The sequence below is a fragment of the Bison bison genome, unplaced genomic scaffold (genome assembly GCF_000754665.1).
Source record: "Bison bison bison isolate TAMUID 2011002044 unplaced genomic scaffold, Bison_UMD1.0 scf7180017864516, whole genome shotgun sequence".
In the NCBI taxonomy this organism is placed as follows: Eukaryota; Metazoa; Chordata; class Mammalia; order Artiodactyla; family Bovidae; genus Bison; species Bison bison.
The window spans coordinates 2,751,423-2,771,996 of NW_011495069.1; the positions used below are offsets into that span (position 1 = coordinate 2,751,423).

Genomic DNA, 20,574 nt, shown 5'->3' on the forward strand with positions numbered 1-20,574 from the left:
AGCTTTTATTATGTTGAGGTATGTTAAATAGACATTTCTCCAAAGAAGACATACAGATGGCTAACAAACACATGAAAAGATGCTCAACATCACTCATTATCAGAGAAATGCAAATCAAAACCACTATGAGGTACCTTTTCACGCCAGTCAGAATGGCTGCGATCCAAAAGTCTACAAGCAATAAATCCTGGAGAGGGTGTGGAAAAAAGGGAACCCTCTTACACTGTTGGTGGGAATGCAAACTACTACAGCCACTATGGAGAACAGTGTGGAGATTCCTTAAGAATCTGGAAATAGAACTGCCTTATGATCCAGCAATCACACTGCTGGGCATACACACTGAGGAAACCAGAAGGGAAAGAGACACATGTACCCCAATGTTCATCGCAGCACAGTTTATAATAGCCAGGACATGGAAGCAACCTAGATGTCCATCAGCAGATGAATGGATAAGAAAGCAGTGGTACATATACACAATGGAGTATTACTCAGCCATTAAAAAGAATACATTTGAATCAGTTCTAATGAGGTGGATGAAACTGGAGCCATTATACAGAGTGAAATAAGCCAGAAAGAAAAACACCAATACAGTATACTAATGCATATATATGGAATTTAGAAAGATGGTAACAATAACTCTGTGTATGAGACAGCAAAAGAGACACTGATGTATAGAACAGTCTTATGGACTCTGTGGGAGAGGGAGAGGGTGGGAAGATTTGGGAGAATGGCATTGAAACATGTATAATATCATGTATGAAACGAATCACCAGTCCAGGTTCAATGCACGATACTGGATGATTGGGGCTAGTGCACTGGGACGACCCAGAGGGATGTTATGGGGAGGGAGGAGGGAGGAGGGTTCAGGATGGGGAACACATGTATACCTGTGGCGGATTCATTTCGATATTTGGCAAAAGTAATACAATATTGTAAAGTTTAAAAATAAAATAAAATTAAAAAAAAAGAAGTATACCTTCCTCTTCAATTTTTTGGAATAGTTTAAGAAGGATAAGTACTAACTCTTCTATAAATGTTTGGTAAGATTCACCTGTGAAACTATCTGGTCTTGGCAATTTGACAGAGGAATTTTATATTCATTTGAGTCAAATAGTAGAACGTTTGGGTTTATATTTTGTAAGTGTTTTATTTTGTGAAAGTAGTAATCTGAGCAGATCAAAGACCAAAAGGTCTGGTCTTTCACCAAAGATAGTTTGGGAAGCACCAGATTTGACTAAGGTTTGGCAGGCTTTTCCTGCAGAAGGCCACACATTCTCTGTTGCAGCTCTTCAACTACGCTGTTGTAACATCTAAGCAGCCATATGAAATGGATTTTGGAAAAAATGAAACCATATGAGACATTTATTGCCACTAAAATATAAATTTTATATCATTTTAATGTATCACAAACATTATTCTTCTTTTGATGTTTTTTCAACCATTTAAAAATGTAAAAACCATTCTTTGCTTGCAAGCTGTACAAAAACAGGCAGTAGAGAGATTTGGTCAGGCTGTTTTCCAATCCCTGGATTAGGCTATATTGTCTCTAATAATTGGTGTTTGTCTTAGGGAGAGAAATGTTTGTATGTGTTTGATGATGCTAATTTTTAAATGGGAAATACATTCATACTGCTAAAAAACAAAACAATATGAAAAATTATATATTGAGAGGTCTCTCCCCTCTGTGCCCACCACATTTCCCTCTCGGACAGTGCTGCTCTTTACAGGCAAGCATTGAAATTAACTTCTGGTCTTTTCTTTAAATGTTTATGTCAATATTAGCAAACACATAGTCATATTCCCACCCTTTCCTACATAAATGTAGCACACCATTTATATTCCCCCACTCTGCTTTTTTTGCTTGCTACCATATCCTGGAGATTTTCTGTATTGTAACAGAGGAAATGTCCCTCATTAAACAGGTATATTGTATTCCACTTGAAGTTGTACCCTTGTTTATCTAACTCTTCCTATCTACATGGACACTTGGGGATATTTCCAACCCAATTAAGAACAGTGTAGAAATGATGAAAGTTGCTCACAAATTACTGTGCATGTGCTTGTGAACCTTCATAAGGTATATTTCCAGAAGTTCTTTGCTGAGCCAGAGAATAACTACATATCTAATTTTGATAGATATTGGCAATTTAGTCTCTGTGGGCATTGCGCTCTCCCACCAGCCATCCATGAGAGGGCTGATTCCCCACACAGCCTTGGCAATAGAGCATTGTCATACTTTTGGATTTTTATCCATTCTAGTAAATAAAAGTAGACCTGGGAATGGCGTAAGCCGTCTTGGAGGAGGTTGCCGTTAACCCCACCATAGAGCCGCCAGAACTTACACAGGCCTGGGGGAACAGACTCTTGGAGGGCACAAACAAAAGCTTCTGTGTGCCAGGACCCAGAAGAAAGGAGCAGTGACTGACCCATAAGAGACTGACCCAGACTTGCCTGTGAGTGTCCAGGAGTCTCTGGTTGAGGCGTGGGTTGGCAGTGGCCTGCTGCAGGGTTGGGGTCACTGAGTGCAGCAGTGCATGCTTGGGACCATTTGAAGGAGGTCACCATTATCTTCATTATCTCCACTGTAGTTTAGTCTCAGGTCAAACAACAGGGAGGGAATACAGCCCTGCCCATCAACAGAAAATTGGATTAAAGATTTACTGAGCATGGCCCCAACCATCAGAACAAGACCCTATTTCCCCCTCAGTCTCTGCCATCAGGAAGCTTCCATGAGCCTCTTATCTTTCTCCATCAGAGGGCAGACAGACTGAAAACCACAGTCACAGAAAACTAACCAAACTGATCACATGGACCACAGCCTTGTCTAACTCAATGAAACTATGACCCATGCCACAAAAGACAGATGGGTCATGGTGGAGAGTTCTGACAAAATGTGGTCCACTGGAGAAGAGAATGGCAAACCACTTCAGTATTCTTGCCTTGAGAACCCCATGAACAGTTGAAAAGGCAAAAAGTTAGGACACTGAAAGATGAACTCCCTAGGTCAGTAGGTGTCCAATATGTTATGGGAGATCAGTGGAGAAATAACTCCAGAAAGAATAAAGAGACAGAGCCAAATCAAAAACAGCACCTAATTGTGGATGTGACTGGTGGTGGAAGTAAAGTCCAATGCTGTAAAGAGCAATGTTTCATAGGAACCTGGAATGTTAGGTCTATGAATAGAGGAAAATTGGAAGTGGTCAAACAGGAGATGGCAAGAGTGAACATCGACACTTTAGGAATCAACGAACTAAAATGAACTGGAATGGGTGATTAATTCAGATGACCATTATATCTACTACTGTGGGCAAGAATGCCTTAGAAGAAATGGAATGGCCCATTATAGTCAACAAAAGTCTGAAATGCAGTACTTGGATGCAATCTCAAAAATGACAGAATGATCTCTGTTCATTTCCAAGGGAAACCATTCAATATCACAGAAATCCAAGCCTGTGCCCTGACCAGGAATGCTGAAGATGCTGAAGTTAAACGGTTCTATGAAGACCTACAAGAACTTCTAGAACTAACACCAAAAAAAAAAAAAAAAATGTCCTTTTCATTATAGGGGACTGGAATGCAAAAGTAGGAAGTCAAGAGCTACATGGAGTAACAAGCAAATTTGGTCTTGGAGTACAGAATGAAGCAGGGCAAAGGCTAATAGGGTTTTGCCAAGAGAATGCACTGGTCATAGAAACACCCTCTTCCAACAACACAAGAGAAGACTCTACACATGGACATCACCAGATGGTCAATACTGAAATCAGATTGATTATATTCTTTGCAGCCAAAGATGGAGAAGCTCTATACAGTCAGCAAAAACAAGACCGGGAGTGGACTGTGGCTCAGATCATGAATTCCTTTTTGCCAAATTCAGACTGAAATTGAAGAAAGTGGGGGAAAACCACTAAACCATTCAGGTATGATCTTAATCAAGTCCCTTACAGTCATATAGTAGAAGTGAGAAATAGATTTAAAGGATTAGGTCTGATAGAGTGCTGATGAACTATGGACGGAGGTTCATGACATTGTACAGGAGGCAGGGATTAAGACCATCCCCAAGAAAAAGAAATGCAAAAAGGCAAAATGGTTGTCTGAGGAGGCCTTACAAATGGCGGAGAAAAGAAGAGAAACTAAAGGCAAAGGATAAAAGGAATGATCCACCTGAATGCAGAGTTCCAAAGAATAGCAAGGAGAGATAAGAAAGCTTTCCTCAGTGATCAGTGCAAAGAAATAGAGGAAAACAATCGAACAGGAAAGACTAGTGATCTCTTCAAGAAAATTAGAGATACCAAGGGAACATTTCATGCAAAGATGGGCTTGATAGAGGGCAGAAATGGTATGGACCTAACAGAAGCAGAAGATATTAAGAAGAGGTGGCAAGAATACACAGAAGAACTATATAAAAAAGATCTTCACAACCCAGATAACCACGATGGTGTGATCACTCACCTAGAGCCAGACATCCTGAAATGTGATGTCAAGAGGGCCTTAGGAAGCATCACTATGAACAAAGCTAGTGGAGGTGATGGAATTCCAGTTGAGCTATTTCAAATCCTGAAAGATGATGCTGTGAAAGTGCTGCACTCAATATGCCAGCAAACTTGGAAAACTCAGCAGTGGCCACAGGACTGGAAAAGGTCAGTTTTCATTCCAATCCCAAAGAAAGGCAATGCCAAAGAATGCTCAAACTACTGCACAATTGCACTCATCTTGCATGCTAGCAAAGTAATGCTCAAAATTCTCCAAGCCAGGCTTCAACAGTTCATGAACTGTGAAATTCCAGATGTTCAAGCTGGATTGAGAAAAAGCAGAGGAACCAGAGATCAAATTGCCAACATTCTGGATCATTGAAAAATTAAGAGAGTTCCAGAAAAACATCTACTTCTGCTTTATTGACTATGCTGAAGCCTTTGACTGTGTGGATCACAAGAAACTGGAAAATTCTGAAAGAGATGGGAATACCAGACCACCTGACCTGCCTCCTGAGAAATCTGTATGCAGGTCAAGAAGCAACAGTTAAAATGACATGGAACAACAGACTGGTTCCAAATAGGGAAAGGAGTACATTAAGGCTGTATATTGTCACCATGCTTATTTAACTTCTATGCAGAGTACATCATGGGAAATGCCAGGCTGGATGAAGCAAGCACAAGCTGGAATCAAATTGCCAGGAGAAATATCAATAACCTCTGATATGGAGATGACACCACCCTTATGGTAGAAAGCAAGGAACTAAAGAGCCTCTTGATGAAAGTGAAAGAGGAGAGTGAAAATGTTGGCTTAAAACTCATCATTGAGAAAACTAAGATCATGGCATCTGGTCCCATCTGCATGGCAAATAGTTGGGGAAACAATGGAAACAGGGAGAGACTTTATTTTTCTGGGCTCCAAAATCACTGCATTTGGTGTCTGCAGCCATGAAATTAAAATACGCTTCCTCCTTAGAAGAAAAACTATGACCAACCTAGACAGCATATTAAACAGCAGAGACATTACTTTGCCACCAGACTTCCCTGGTGGCTCAGACTGTAAAGTGTCCACCAACAATGTGGGAGACCTGGGTTCGATCCCTGGGTCAGGAAGATCCCCTGGAGAAGGAAATGCCAACCCACTCCGGTACTCCTGTCTGGAAATTCCCATGGGTGGAGGAGCCTGGTGGGCTACAGTCCATGAGATTTCAAAGAGTTGGACATGACTGAGCGACTTCACTTTCACTCTACTTTGCTAACAAAGGTCTGTCTAGTCAAAGCTATGGTTTTTCCAGTGGTCATGTATGGATGTGAGAGTTGGACCATAAAGAAAGCTGAGCACTGAAGAATTGATGCTTTTGAACTGTTGTGTTGGAGAAGACTCTTGAGTGTCCCTTGGACAACAAGGAGATCCAACCCGTCCATCCTAAAGGAGATCAGTCCTGAATATTAATTGGAAGGACAGATGCTGAAGCTGAAACTCCAATACTTTGGCCATCTGATGCGAAGAACTGACTCATTGGAAAAGACCCTGATGCTGGCAAAGATTGAAGGCAGGAGTAGAAGGGGATGACAGAGGATGAGATGGTTGGATGGCATCACCGACTTGATGGACATCAGTTTGAGGAAGCTCTGGGAGTTGGTGATGGACAGGGAGGCCTGGTGTGCTTCAGTCAATGGGGTCTCAAAGAGTCAGACACGACTGAGTGACTGAACTGAACTGAATAAATAAAAATGGTGTCTCAGTGGAGACTTCATTTGCCAGTCTCTTATTATGAGTGAGAGTAAACAGCATCAGGGCTACAACTAGCAAGGGTAGCCTCTTTCTGCAGAATTACAAAAAGGGTCCCACTCTTAGAAGGTGAATTACAGAAGGCAGTCTCTCTGGGTGAATGCAGAACTTGCTAAAGTTCAGCTCCTATCCATGCCCCATAAGCCCGGTGCCTTTGTGGGACCCACAGCCAGCAACTCCGATGATGATTATTAAAGAATTAGATGTGTCTGGGCCCAGGTGGGAATATCTCAGAGGAGCCTTGGATGACAAGAGGAGACTAGCATCCAGGTGAGGGCAGGACCAGCTACGTAATTTGAGGGTCCCCGTACAGAGTAAAATGCTGGATTCTACATCATTAACAATTTTGCGATGGCTGGGACAGAGCCGTAGACTAGGTGCAGTGCCCACTGGGACTCTGCCTGGGTCACAAGCCCAGGAAGCCAGCCCTGGGCAAGGGAGCAAGTGCCCTGAGAGTCCCACTGGTGGCCAGCGTTACACTGACCCATCTCTGGGCCAGCAACATAGGAGAAGAATGTATATCACAGGAGGCTTGGACTATAGGCCCCCAGACACCAGGAACAACGCTTCTGTTCTTTCCCAACAGGCCAGCAGGAGCTGCTCTTATCCAAGGTGGGAGAGGTGGAAGGCTGGGTTTTACTTGTAATAATAAGGACAGATGGAGACAAGCTAGAGCTGGTACTTTACACCCATTATCGCTTTGTTTTTCCCTCAAGCCCATGAACTTGGGACCAAAGTGATCTCTATTTAGATGAGGGTGTTAAGGCTTAGGGAAGTGGTGGTGCTGGGGATTTGACTCAGCCTGTCTGGTACAAAGTCTGTATTTCTAACCCCGTATACTCTACTCTCTTGTACTAGTTTATTCTTACACTAGAAGTGCCTGTGATCACCCCCCCCTCCCCCCCGCACACACACACAGTTTGCCAAATGAATTGCTTTATTCGGAAGAGCCAACCAGGAATGTAGCTGCTGTGGTTAAACATGACGTTGGACTTGATTCAAGAGTAGGAGTTGGGAAAAAGTCTCTGGCTGCCCAAGGAAGCAGGGGGAAGGAGCCAGCATCATGCCAGAACTTTGAGCTTCTCATTCTGGATAGAAAGCTTCAGTCTGGGGAGGAGAAGGGCTCCTGGCTGGTCTCTAGGGTGGGAGAGGGGTTTTTCTGTCATTTGCTGGTGAACGTGGCTAGGGTAGGAAGTGAGGTGCTAGAGAAGGAAACTCGGCATTGGTTGGCAGGGCTTCCAGGATGAAGGCTTTTCAGCACTTGGGGGTACTCCCAAAGCACAGAAGGTTGTTGTAGTATTGGAGATTTTTATTGTAGGTCTTCAGGTTTTTATCTAAACAATCGGCAGCTCTTTTATCACATTGACACAGCCGACGCTTACAGTAGTCCTGATCACCTGAAATCACAATAAAATAAATGCAGGATGGGGGTTTGTTAAAATTCTATGGATTCTTGTGTGAATTCTAGGGGAGAAGACACAGCCCCTGTTTTCCCAGTTCCTAGTTTGAGACAAGCACTGATGTCCAGATATTTCTGACTGATGGGGAGACAGAACTCCTGCCCTCAGGAAGCCCACACCCCGTCTCATGGGGACACCAACAGTCATGCACTGGGATGCTGTGAACAGCCTTGCTGTTAGACACTGTCTCTTTCTTCTCCCCAGCAGATGTGTTCAGGTGCATAGCCCCTGGCTCCTGAGGTCTGGGAATGGGTCTTGATGGGTGAAAGCCAGTCATGGTCATCCCTGTTTCCTCTGTAGTTATGAGTGTCCAGGGAGCATGTGCTCTTGCCCTGACCAATGAGCCACAAGGGAAAGTCTGCTGGACACTTCCAGGAAGGATGAATTTCCTCTCTCAAAAAGAAAGATTTGCAAAAGGAAAGCCATGACTCTTGGAGCCCTAGACTGTGCCTTGGAATCACACAGCCAGTGTGGCAGAGCAGAAGGTTGGGAAAGGACTGGATCCCTGGCAACATAGCTGAGAAGCTGCCCCCGCCCTGGCACTGCCCTCTCCCAGACTCTGTTACAGGCGAGTCAGACTTCCTCACTCTCTGAGCCTCTGTTAGGTGGGCATCTTGTTGCTTGACACCCAGAGCCTGCTAAAGCCACAGAGCCCTGTGGAAGGTCATGATGGGAAGACATGATTTCTGATCTTAGAGACCTCAGGCTGTTGAGGAATAGTCCGTGGTTTTTCAAAATCTCACTCATGGGTCAGTAGGTCTGGGGCACTAGGCAATTCCTTCAAGCCACCACCCATCTCTCTCCTCCCCTCCAAAGCCAAACTTGCTCCAGAACTCTGTCTACACTCACGACCTCTCTTCACTTCCCACCCACCTTCCAATCCGCTCTAATCTGGCTTTGCCCTACAGATCCATGGGAGCAACTCCCACTGAGGTCCTCAGTGGTCTTTCTGCCTCTAAACCGAAGTAACTCGGTCAGCCCTCATCCTGGAGGACCCCTCTGTGAAATCGGCTGCTGTTAATCCTCTCCTCCTGGCCCACTCCTCAGCCTTCTTGTCTCCTCCCTTCCTTCTCTGACTGTCCCTCCTTTGTCTCCTTTCTGGGCCTTTAAACACCAAATGAGTGGGTACCTCCAACTCTCCTCTCTCTGCGGCTGCCTCCTGCATCTGTGTCCAGACTCTCCCTGGAGCTGCCAGTTTCTTCATCCAGCTGCCTTCTGCCTATCTCCCTGGATGTTCTGGAAGCTTCCGAACTCAACACGCTCCAAATGGAATGGCTCCTGCCCTCTCCTACCAGGCCCTCCTTGGTAGAACCATCCACAAAATGGTATAACCAATGCAGCAGCTCCCAGGCACCATAACCAGTCCACCACGAAGCTCTACCAATCCGATCTCAAATGCATCTCGATGGCACTCTCCACCCCTTGCATCCTGACCCACCGTTGCTAAAGCTCAAGAGCTTGCTGTCTCTCCTTTGCATCATGACAATGCCCCCCCCCACCCTCCCCTCCCCGCACCCCGCCAGTTTCATCTGTCAGCATCTACCCTCAGACAGAGTAAGTATGAGATGCAAGTATGATTATACTACTCCTTTCGTTAAGAGCTCCCTAATTCTTTAGGACATAATCTAAATACAATATGGCCTGGAGACTTGACCTAGCCCCTTCCTGTCTCTCCAGCATCATCACTCACCACCCTGTCTCATCCTCACCTTTTCTTTTAGCAGCACAGAATTGTTGCAGTTCCCTCTAGCCCCTTGTCCCTGATGTATCCTCTTGTAGGGATGCTCCCAATGCTCCTTCCTCCGACCCCTCTCAGCCTTGAAGACTCAGCTTGGAGATCACCACTTTCAGGAAGCTTCCAGACTTCCATGACTCTCAGGCTGTGTTCAGAGCCCTGACCTTTTTCTTACTTCCCATCTGAGACTATCATGTTAGATTTTGATTTTCTTTTCTTCTCAGTCCACCAGGAACTCCTTGCGGTAGGGACACGGTCCCTTTTTTCTAGCTTGGATGCCCAGCGCAGTGCCTGGCCCAGCGGACACTCAGTAAGATAAACAGGAGAGGCTGGGTAGTGTTGTAGGTCTCTTTTCTTACCACAAACGATTTGGCCCCGTTGGAAAATAAAGTTGTAGCTCTGGGAGCTGGTGCGGCATCCGCGTTTCCGTAGGTTTTCATAGCAACAGTCATGTACCCTGCAACACCTATGACAAGACTGAGCTATTGGGGCTGACTCCCAGAAGCTCCAGGGAGCCCAGTGCCCTGTGGTCTCAGCCCCTTGGCTCTGGGACATTGGAATAGTTTACAGCAGAGTTTCCAACAAGCTGGCTGCTTTTTAGGCCGGGACTTCCTGGGTTCTATGCTGATGGGACTAAAGCAGGAGGCTTTAGCTCCCACCCACGTTGGGGCCACAAGTGGGCAGAGGGCAGGGAGGGCTGGGGGTGGCCTCACCAATCTGTTGCATCCTTGGGGGTTCCTCTGTGACCCGCACCACAGTGACAACCATAGAAGCCATAACTGATCGCAGGTTCCTTTCCTGTCGTGAACTTGATCATTTTCTGGAAATCTGCCAAACCTCCATGGACCTGCAGCAGGCCTGGAAGGACGGCAGCTGGTGATGGGGCCTGGGACCCTACGAGCTCCTCCCTCTGCCTCTCCCTGCCACCCCTTGCCCCCACTTCTGAGAGAGGGCCAGATGCGGTGGGAAGGGAAGCTGGGGGAGGAGGGTGCCTCCCTCCCTGGGCTGTGCCTCTTGTGGCCAGAGGTCAGGTTCAAGTCTTACCGATGGCCATGATCACTGCCAGCAGCAGGAGGGTCTTCATGCTGAGGGTTCTGTGGGGAGAGATACAGACAGACCAGCCTAGATCCTCTAACAGGCAGTCCAGCCTCTGCCCCGGCCCCTGCTGTCCTGTTCACATTCAACGATCTTGATGAAGAGAGTCTTTAAAGGAGATCGCAGACACGCTTTTCCATCCCAGGCAGGTCCAGCGTGACTGCCTTCATTGGGCATGCAGGATACGTGCAGGGGGCACCTCCCAGCTTTGTTACACGACTCGCTGGGCGAGACCACCTCTCCCCCGTGGTACGCTGCTGAGACCTCCGTGCTCCTCACCCTCCTGAGAGTTCCGGGGAGGCTGTGACCAGGCCATTCCACCAAACTGGGAGACCCCAGAAGTCGTAGGCTGTGTGTCCCCCAGCGTACGTAGCTTACTCACCCCCACACTGGAGTCAAGGCTTGGGAATTCTGCTCATGGGGTTGGATCTGAAGTGTTTTTCTCCAGAACTAAAGCAGCACCATCTCTTTTACCCTTACACTTTTATATGCACAAACACACACTCACACACACCTCATGAATACACACACACATACTCTGTGCTCATCTACGAGTGTGGGCATTCTTTAAAGAATATATTCAAGTTCCAACACAACACACCTGTGCACACATACCCTCTTGTCATACCAAATCAAGCACGTGCAGGCCTGTGCTCGTGGGTGCCTGCATGTGCATGCACATGCCTTACACACACACACACACACACACATACACTCACACACACACACTATAGCCACTCTTGAACTTAGCCAGTGATCAGGGACTGAGTATTCATTTCTGGCTATTTACTTCTCAGAGGATTCCAAGTTAAAATCGCCTTGTTTATTCTGAGCTCCAGTTAAATAGCTGATCCCTCTGGAAGCTTGGGGGTTGGTGGGGTGGGAAATAGGGTGGGTGTACAGCCCGTTATTGGTCTCAGAGTTTGGCATCTCCCTCACCCTAGGCGACCCTCTCTTTTTCCTCTCAGTTGGCCTTATAGAGCTGAGGTTTTTCCATCCTCATGTGCCATTAGCTGATGCCAAAATTGTGGATTATTTTGTCATCTTTCCTGTGGGTGTCCCTCCTGAGTGAATAAATTCCCATAACCAGGTCTGGGTGTGACCCTCCTGAACCCACTTCCAGGAGAGGGCAAGGGCCATCTGCTGCTGACCAAGGATTTTTCCTTTCTGCTGCTAAGCCGGCCGTCTGGGGATAAGAAACACGGTATGTACTGGTATTCATTCATTCCATAAGCCAGTCATTCACAGGAAGTATGTACTAAGGCTCTTCAAAGTGGGAGGAATCATATAAGCCTCTCAGGAGGCGATGAGAACTTGTCCTGTGACCTGGGACACTGGGGGCCTGGGGACCCCAGCAGGGAACGGACTGCAGGGGAGCAGGTGGTCCCCTCCTCCGACTGGGACCAGCGCCTCCACCCTCTCCTCTCGCTTCTGTATATTCTCCCCTTCCCCCATCCCCCCGCCCTCTGGAGAAAGCCAGAGGCTGCCCTGGGATTTCCCCTCCACGCACAGCTGCCACCTTCTCTCCTGTCCGCACCTGTTTGGAGATGGAGCTGGTTGAGTCTCCTTGGATCTGTTGCTTCTTCTTTTTCAGTCTCAGGCAGACAGTGACTCTAGTTTTCACTTCTGAAACTCTTTCCCAGCCCTTTCATAGTGCTTGAATTCAGCTCCCAAGGCCTTCAGCTAACACTTTCGAACACCCATCCCCTCAAAAGCCAGTGTGGCATGGCTATGTTGCCCATCATCATTCTGCCTTCTCCTTGCACCCCCACATTCCCCAGGCCCCCCTCCAGGTTAGGCCCAGGAGACTGAATCTGGCTAAGAAGATGTGGGCATCAGTGCTGAGGGCCACTGCCAGGCTGCAGTGAAGTAAATATGGGCACCATGCCCCAGTATTTCTGTGCCCCCCAGGATGGGACCAAAAGCTGGGGGCAGCTTGGGTCCCTGAGTCACAGCATGGAGGACACCCATCAGAGAAAGGCCCGCAGACCCTCAGTGATCTTTGTCTGCATGAGAAATACAAGTTTATTGTGTTAAACCACTGGTCCTTGAGATCAGTGACTGGGAAAAACTGTTGCATGCTGATCTCAACCTCTCAATAGCTAGGGCCATGGCTGGACAAGACCGTAGGGTTGTTACTACTGCAAGATGCCCTTCAGCAATAATCATCAGAGAACTTTGAAAGAATAAAGGCTTATTACTTACAGGACCTGGAAGTTACACGGCACACCCAGGACCCCACAGGGAGGTCAGAGTAGAGAGAAAGCTGGAGATCTCAGGTCTGGGGTTCCGCTTTTATTGGGATCGAAGGTGGGGCCTAGGGTTTTGTGTGCTCACCCTTTATTGGTGAATGTAAACCACATGAGTGTCAGTGTAAAGCATGGGAAGAGGAACAGCGTGTGGCCCAAAACAGTCAAATTACCCCAAATCTCCAATACAAAGGCGTCTTAGTGAGGGGAGGCATATGGCCCTTTATGTAGTCATGTGGCTGGCAAGGTGTTTATTCTAGACAGTGGTCTTTGAAGTGGGTGGCTGGCAATCAGAGGGTATCAATCTCTAAGGTTATCAGGAATTTACTTTACCCAAAACTAAACAAACCCCCAAACAACGGTCAGGATGTTATGGAACCGAGGTCCAGCTGCTTGGCACTTGAAAGACAATAAAGAGGAGATGTTGGTGGAAAGGAGTTTGTTTTATGTTGGATGCCGGCAAAAGGGTGGGACAGGGTTGCAGAGGACAGCTGCCTGTCCAAAGCCAGACTCCTGAGAACAATCAGATATGGGCTTTTATAGAGAGGAAAAGCGTTACATGTGTAAACATATATGTCAGCTCTCAGAACCATCTTGAAATTGGTCATCAATGGTTTAACCAGCATCATCTTGATTGTTTTAGGAGCATTTTATCTTTACTGTTTTAGGAGCCCACAAAGCCTTCCCTTGTGGCTCAGCTGGTAAAGAATCTGCCTGTAATACAGAAGACCTGGGTTTGATCCCTGGGTTGGGAAGATGCCCTGGAGAAGGGAAAGGCTACCCATTCCAGTATTCTGGCCTGGAGAATTCTATGGACTCTATAGTCTATGGGGTCTCAAAGAGTTGGACATGACTGAGCGGCTTTCTTCTTTATTTTCTATAGTCAAAGCTATGGGTTTTCCAGTAGTCATATACAGATGTGAGAGCTGGACCATAAAGAAGGCTGAGAGCTGAAGAACTTATACTTCAAACTGTAGTGCTGAGAGTCCCTTGGACTGCAAGGAGATCAGATCAGTCAATCCTAAAGGAAATCAACCCTGAATATTCATTGAAAACACTGATGCTGAAGCTGAAGCTGAAGCTCCAATACTTTGGGCAACTGGTGCGAAGAGCTGACTCATTGGAAAAGATCCTGATGCTGGGAAAGATTGAGAGCAGGAGAAGGGGATGACAGGTGATGAGATGGTTCAGTAGCATCACTGACTGAATGGACATGAATTTGAGCAAACTCCAGGAGACAGTGAAGGACAGGGAATCCTGGCATGCTGTAGTCCACAGTATCACAGAGTTGGACGTGACTTAGTTACTGACCAACAACAAGGTGTTCCTCTTCAGTTCTGTGGTTGGTTTGTTTCCCTTTCTGTGAAGCCAAATCTTGGAACCGTGGACGCTTATGTCATAGGTACAGTCTGGTCACCTTCTTGGTTAGCTTCTTCCACCTGGTGGGAGTTTCAGCATCTATAAGACAGCTCTCAGGAGACGGCTCAGGATGTTTACTATAGCCCTTGAGGAGGAACTAAAGATCCTTGACTTGCTTAATGACTACGTTATTATTATTTGGTCTCCTTTGCCTGGAGAAGGCAATGGCACCCCACTCCAGTGCTGTTGTCTGGAAAATCCCCTGGATGGAGGAGCCTGGCAGGCTGCGGTCCACGGGGCCGCAAAGTCGGACACGACTGAGCGACTTCACTTTCTTTCTTTCTTTGACTGTTCTCCTTCGTTTCTGCACATTCTCACTTCTCTGGTTAAACTTACTCCTTGGCTCAGATTTTTCCACAGACAAAAGCAGGAAGGGGATGTAGAGGGGGCCAGGACCGCAGGGCCCAACGGCTTTCCCCATCGTAGCCGATCCACACTGACTCACAGCCGCCTCAGGCAGCGTTCGTCTTGAAGATACAGTTTCCCTGAAGAGCTAGGCCTGTGTTAAGCACTGACTTGTGTCCCCGCCAAATTCCTGTGTTGAAGGAATTTGTTTCCTGGGTTTACTCTCCTCTTTCACTTTCATCAAGAAGCTCTTTAGTTCTTCTTCACTTTCTGCCATGAGGGTGGTGTCATCTGCACATCTGAGGTTACTGATATTTCTCCCAGCAATCTTGATTCCAGCTTGTGCTTCATCCAGCCTGGCATTTTGCATAATGTACTCTGCATATAAGTTAAATAAGCAGGGTGACAATATACAACTTTGACAAACTCCTTTCTCAATTTGGAACCAGTCCATTGGTCCATGTCTGATTCTAATTTTTGCTTCTTGACCTGCATACAGGTTTCTCAGGAGGCAGGTCTGGTATTCCCATCTCTTGAAGAATTTTCCACAGTTTGTTGTAATCCACATGGTCAAAACCATCCCCAGGAAAAAGAAATGAAAAAGGCTAAATGGCTGTCTGAGGCGGTCTTACAAATAGTTGAGAAAAGAAGAGAAGCTTTACAATAGCCAGGACATGGAAGCAACCTAGATGTCCAGCAGCAGACGGATGGATAAGAAAGCTGTGGTACATATACACAATGGAGTATTACTCAGCCATTAAAAAGAATGCATTTGAATCAGTTCTAATGAGGTGGATGAACTGGAGCCTATTATACAGAGTGAAGTAAGTCAGAAAGAAAAACACCAGTACAGTATATTAACGCATATATATGGAATTTAGAAAGATGATAATGAAAACCCTATATGCAAGACAGCAAAAGAGACACAGATGTAAAGAACAGACTTTTGGACTCTGTGGGAGAAGGTGAGGGTGGGATGATCTGAGAGAATAGCATTGAAACATAGATATTACCATATGTGAACTAGATCACCAGTCCAGGTTCGATGCATGAGACAGGGTGCTCAGGACTGGTGCACTGGGATGACCCTGAGGGATGGGGTGGGGAGGGAGGTGGGAGGGGAGTTCAGGATGGGGGACACGTGTATACCCATGGCTGATTCATGTCAATGTATAGCAAAACCCATCACAATATTGTAAAGTAACTAGCCTCCAATTAATATAAATAAATTAATTTAAAAAAAAAAAAGAAGAGAAGCAAAAGGCAAAGGAGAAAAGGATAAGGTTCCCTGGTGGGCCTGACGCGGTATGCCCTTCATGGATCACTGCCTTGTGGCAAGGGGCTCACGTAATTCCACGGAGCTATGAGCCGTGTCATGCAGGGCCATCCACAACGGACGGGTCATAGTGGGAGTTCTGACAAAACGTCGTCCACTGCAGGAGGGAAGGCAAACCTCCCCAGTGCACTTCCTGTGGGAACCTCAGGAATGGACAGAAAGGTTTGACGCCAAAGGACGAGTTCCCCAGGGTGGAAGGTGTCCAGTGCGCTACTGGGCAAGAGTGGAGGATAACTACAAACGGTCCCAGAGAAAGTGCAGCGGTTGGGCCAAATGATGTTCAGAAATGATGCTCGGAAATGATGCTCAGCTGTGGGTGAGGCTGGTGATGAAGGTAAAACCTGATGCTGTGAGGAACAGTATCTCATAGGAACCTGGAATGTTAGGAACATGAATCAAGGTAAATTGGACCTAGTCAAGCAGGAGATGGTAAGAATAAACATTGACATCTTAGGAATCAGTGAACTAAAATGGATGGGAATGCGTAAATTTAATTCAGATGACCATTATATATAATACTGTGGGCAAGAGTCCCATAGAAGAAATGGAGTAGCCCTTATAATAAAAAAAAAAGTCCAAAATGCAGTACTTGGGTGCAACTTCAAAAATGACAGAATGATCTTGGTTCGTTTTCAAGGCAAGCCATTCAACACCACAGTAATCCAAATCTATGCCCCTACTACCAATGCCGAAGAAGCTGAGGTTGATCCATTCTATGAAGACCTAGAAGAACTCGAAGAACTAATACCAGAAAAGAGATATTTTATTCATCACTGGGGATTGGTATGCAAAAGTAGGAAATCAAGAGATGCTGGGAGTAACAGGCAAGTTTGGCCTTGGAGAACAAAATGAAGCAGAATAAAGGCTAACTGAATTCTGCCGAGAGAATGCAGTGTAAGAGAAAAGACCCTTTTTCAACAACACAAGAAATGACTTTACACATGGACATCACCAAATGGTCAATACCGAAATCAAATTGACTACATTCTTTGTAGCTGAAGATGAAGAAGCTGTATACAGTCAGCAAAAACAAGACTTGGAGCTGACTATGGTTCAGATCATCAACTTCTCATAGCAAAATTCAGACTTAAAGAAAGTGAGGGAAACCAGTAGGCCAGCCAGGTATGACTTAAATCAGATCCCCTATGGATATGCACCAAAGGTAATGAATACCTTCAAGGGATTAGGTCTGGTAGACAGGGTGCCTGAAGGACTATGGATGGAGGTCTGTAATATCATACAGGACGCAGCAAACAAAGCCATCCCAAAGAAAAAGGAAAGCAAGAAGGCAAACTGGTTATTGGAGGCTCCTCTGTCTGTGGGATTCTCCAGGCAAGAATACTGGAGTTCATTGCCATGCCCTTCTCCAGAGGATTGTCCTGACCCAGGGATTGAACCCAGGTCTCCTGCATTGCAGGCAGATTCTCAACCAACTGAGCTACAGGGAAGTCCTAGCTAAAGAAATAAGAGACTTGAAATGCAAGGGAGAAAGGGAAGGACTGGATGAGTTACAAGTTGGAATCAAGATAGGTGAGAGAGACATCAACAACCTCAGATATGCAGATGATATCACCCTAATGGCAGAAAGTGATGAGCAACTAAAGAGCATCTTGATTAGGGTGAAGGAGGAGAGTGAAAGAGCTGGCTTAAAACTAAATATTAAAAAATTAAAAAACTAAGATCATGGCATTTGGTCCCATTACTTCGTGGCAAGTAGAGGGGGGAACAGTGTCCGACTTCCTTTTCTTGGCCTCTAAAATCACTACAGGTGGTGACTGCAGCCATGAAGTCAGAAGATGTTTGCTTCTTGGTAGGAAAGCTATGACAAGCCTAGACAGTGAGTTGAAAAGCAGACATTTCTCTGCCAACAAAGGTCTGTACAGTCCTTTGTTGTGAGAGCTGGACCATAAGGAAGGTGGAGCACCGAAGAATTGATGCCTTCAAACTGTGGTGCTGGAGAAGACTCCTGAGAGTCCCATGGACTGCAAGGAGATCAAATCAGTCAACCTTAAGGGACATCAACCCTGAATACATGTTGGAAAGACTGATGCTGAAACTCTAGTACCCTGGTCATCTGATGCCGACAGCTGACTCATTGGAAAAGTTCCCAATGCTGGGAAAGATTGAGGGCAGAAGGAGAAGAGGGAGTCAGAGGATGAGATGGCTGGACGGCATCACTGATGCAAGGGACGTGAACTTGGACAAACTTCGGGAGATGGTGAGAGACAGAGAAGCCTGGCGTGCTGCAGTCCCTGGGGTCACAAAGAGTTGGACACGACTGGGTGGCTCAACAACAACAGCAACGTGAGATGGCTGGTGTCTCTAGAAAGAGAAGTTTGGACACACACACAGCTTCACTGGGAGGATTCCAGGTGAAGGTGAAGGCAGAGATGGAGGTGGGGATGTTTTATAAACCGAGGAATCGTAAAGATGGACAGGACACCACCAGAGCCTGGGGAGAGGAAGGGACAGGCCCTCCCCACAGTCCTTAGAAGACACCAACCTCTCTGGCACCTTGGTCTGAGACTCCTGGCCTCCAGAACTGAGAGAACAGGAATTTCTATTGTAGCTTTCTATTAAGGTACTCAGGTTGTGGTACCTGGTACAAATTCCTACCAAATAAAAAACCCTCAGGTCATCTCCGGGTCTCTGCAATCTGGGATTTGGTTGCGGCCATCAAACCATCAGCCACCCCTGACAGTGCACCCTGACGGGGTTCAGGATGGAGAAAAAAAGAGGATATGGGCTCTGCCAGGTAAGGGGCTGATCACAGGAGTGATTGCATTAGGCCCAGACTCTTGCATCTTCCCATACATAGAAAAGTTACAAATTCATTAATTTGCGATATCTGGTTTTCCTTTAGTTGGCAGTAATCTTTTGATGTTTGACTCCCTGGGCATTTTTGTTTGTTTGCTTGTTTTGCAAAAGCACCTACATATCCTGGCTCCTCCCTTACCTTTGAGGACAGTCCTCAGACCTACCGGAGAGGCTGTATCCAGGCTGAAGTCCTCAGTAATGCCCCAAATAAGACATTAATTCTCAACATTTAGGTTCTGCATTTTTTTTCCCATCAGCAGATTTTTGCTTCTCATGCCTATTTGTTTTAGGCCTAAATGAAGTTTAGAGGTGATGGGCTAGAACTTGGCCTTTTGATAAGCACCTCGGCTTCAGAATACTGTCGCTTCTACGGCAGGCAGACCGCCCCACCCCGCACATCCTGGGGGCCCCGGTACCATGTGCAGGTCCCAGCACTCAAGGGCTCTGGTGACGTCACACTGCCTCTCCTTTTCCATCTTTGCATGATTTTCCCTAAGAATTCAAAGTCCCTGGTTTAGCTTCTTGTTCTGCCACCTTTATCCAAGGACTAATTTAGCACTTGGAGTACATTACTGTAAAAAGAAATACTCTCACAGGGCTTGCCTTTTAGTGGAGAGAGACAGACAAGAAAACAAAAGATACAATAGGCGAATGATATACAATTGGTCCTTGAAGGGCTCGGGGGTTGGGGCACTGACCCTCTGCACAGTCAGAAATCTGAGTGGGCCCTCAGTATCCACGATTCCCCATATATATGGATTCAACAAACCTTGGGTTATGTATCACTGTAGTGCCTATGATTGAAAAAAGTTCTATGTGTAAATGGACCTGTACAATTCAAATCCTTGTTACTCAAGAGTCAACTGTGCATCTGAGAATTAGCTTATGGTTGCTGGGGAAGGTTGGGAAGAAGGAATAGTTGGGAATTTGGGATGGACATGTACACTCTGCTGTATTTAAAATGGATAACCAATGAGGGTTTACTGTGTAGCCCATGGAACTCAGCTAAATGTTATGTGGCAGGTTGGATGGGAGGGGAGTTTGGGGGAGAATGGGTACATGTATATGCATGGCTGAGACCCTTCGCCGTTCACCTGGAACTGTCACAATATTGTTTGTTAGTCTGCAAACCCCTATAGAAAATAGAAAGTTAAAAAAATAAAAGAGTTAACTGTGGAATGTTTGGTGAAGCCGAGAGAAGGGGACATCTCTGCTGGGGCAGCGGGAGCGTCATGGGGGGAGAAGACTGCTACTTCACGTGGGATGGACGAGCCCCAGCAGGATAGTCAGTGCTCAGAAAAGTTTTCCTAAGTTTTAATAATTAGAAGAGTCAGCCTATTATCAGCGGTCACTTCCAGTGGCAGTATTATGGATGAACTTTTTCTGTACTCTGTTTCCTAATCCTCCCTTTGTGAGGAAAAATTATTCATGACTCTTCTTTTTAAAAAAATCTTCTAATTTGAAAATACATTTACAAGAAAGTAAAGAAACTCTGGGCTTCCCTGGTGGCTCAGCTAGTAAAGAATCCGCCTGCAATGTGGGAGACCTGGGTTCTATCCCTGGGTTGGGAAAATCCCCTGGAGAAAGGAAAGGCTACCCACTCCAGTATTCTGGCCTGCAGAATTCCATGGACTGTATAACCCATGGGGTCACAAAAAGTCTGACGCGACTGAGCTTCACTCTGTAAGAAAAGAATAAACAGTTTTTTAAGGAATCTCCACACTGTTCTCCATAGTGGAGAACTGCCTTATGATCCAGCAATCCCACTGCTGGGCATACACACTGAGGAAACCAGAAGGGAAAGAGACACATGTACCCCAATGTTCATCGCAGCACTGTTTATAATACGCCAGGACA

The 20,574-nt window shown here is 46.2% G+C and overlaps 1 protein-coding gene across 1 annotated transcript in view; it reads right to left on the reverse strand.

Moving 5' to 3' along the window:
• Positions 1 to 20,574, reverse strand: part of LOC104981225 — a 78,979-nt gene that overhangs the window by 39,519 nt on the left and 18,886 nt on the right. The window contains exons 2-5 of the mRNA XM_010830229.1: positions 10,501 to 10,550; positions 10,170 to 10,314; positions 9,816 to 9,922; positions 7,533 to 7,658 (exon numbers count right to left, since the gene is read on the reverse strand). Of these exons, the coding sequence (XP_010828531.1) occupies positions 7,533 to 7,658; positions 9,816 to 9,922; positions 10,170 to 10,314; positions 10,501 to 10,540 (418 nt within the window). The 5' untranslated portion in view covers positions 10,541 to 10,550. The remainder of the gene's footprint in view (positions 1 to 7,532; positions 7,659 to 9,815; positions 9,923 to 10,169; positions 10,315 to 10,500; positions 10,551 to 20,574) is intronic.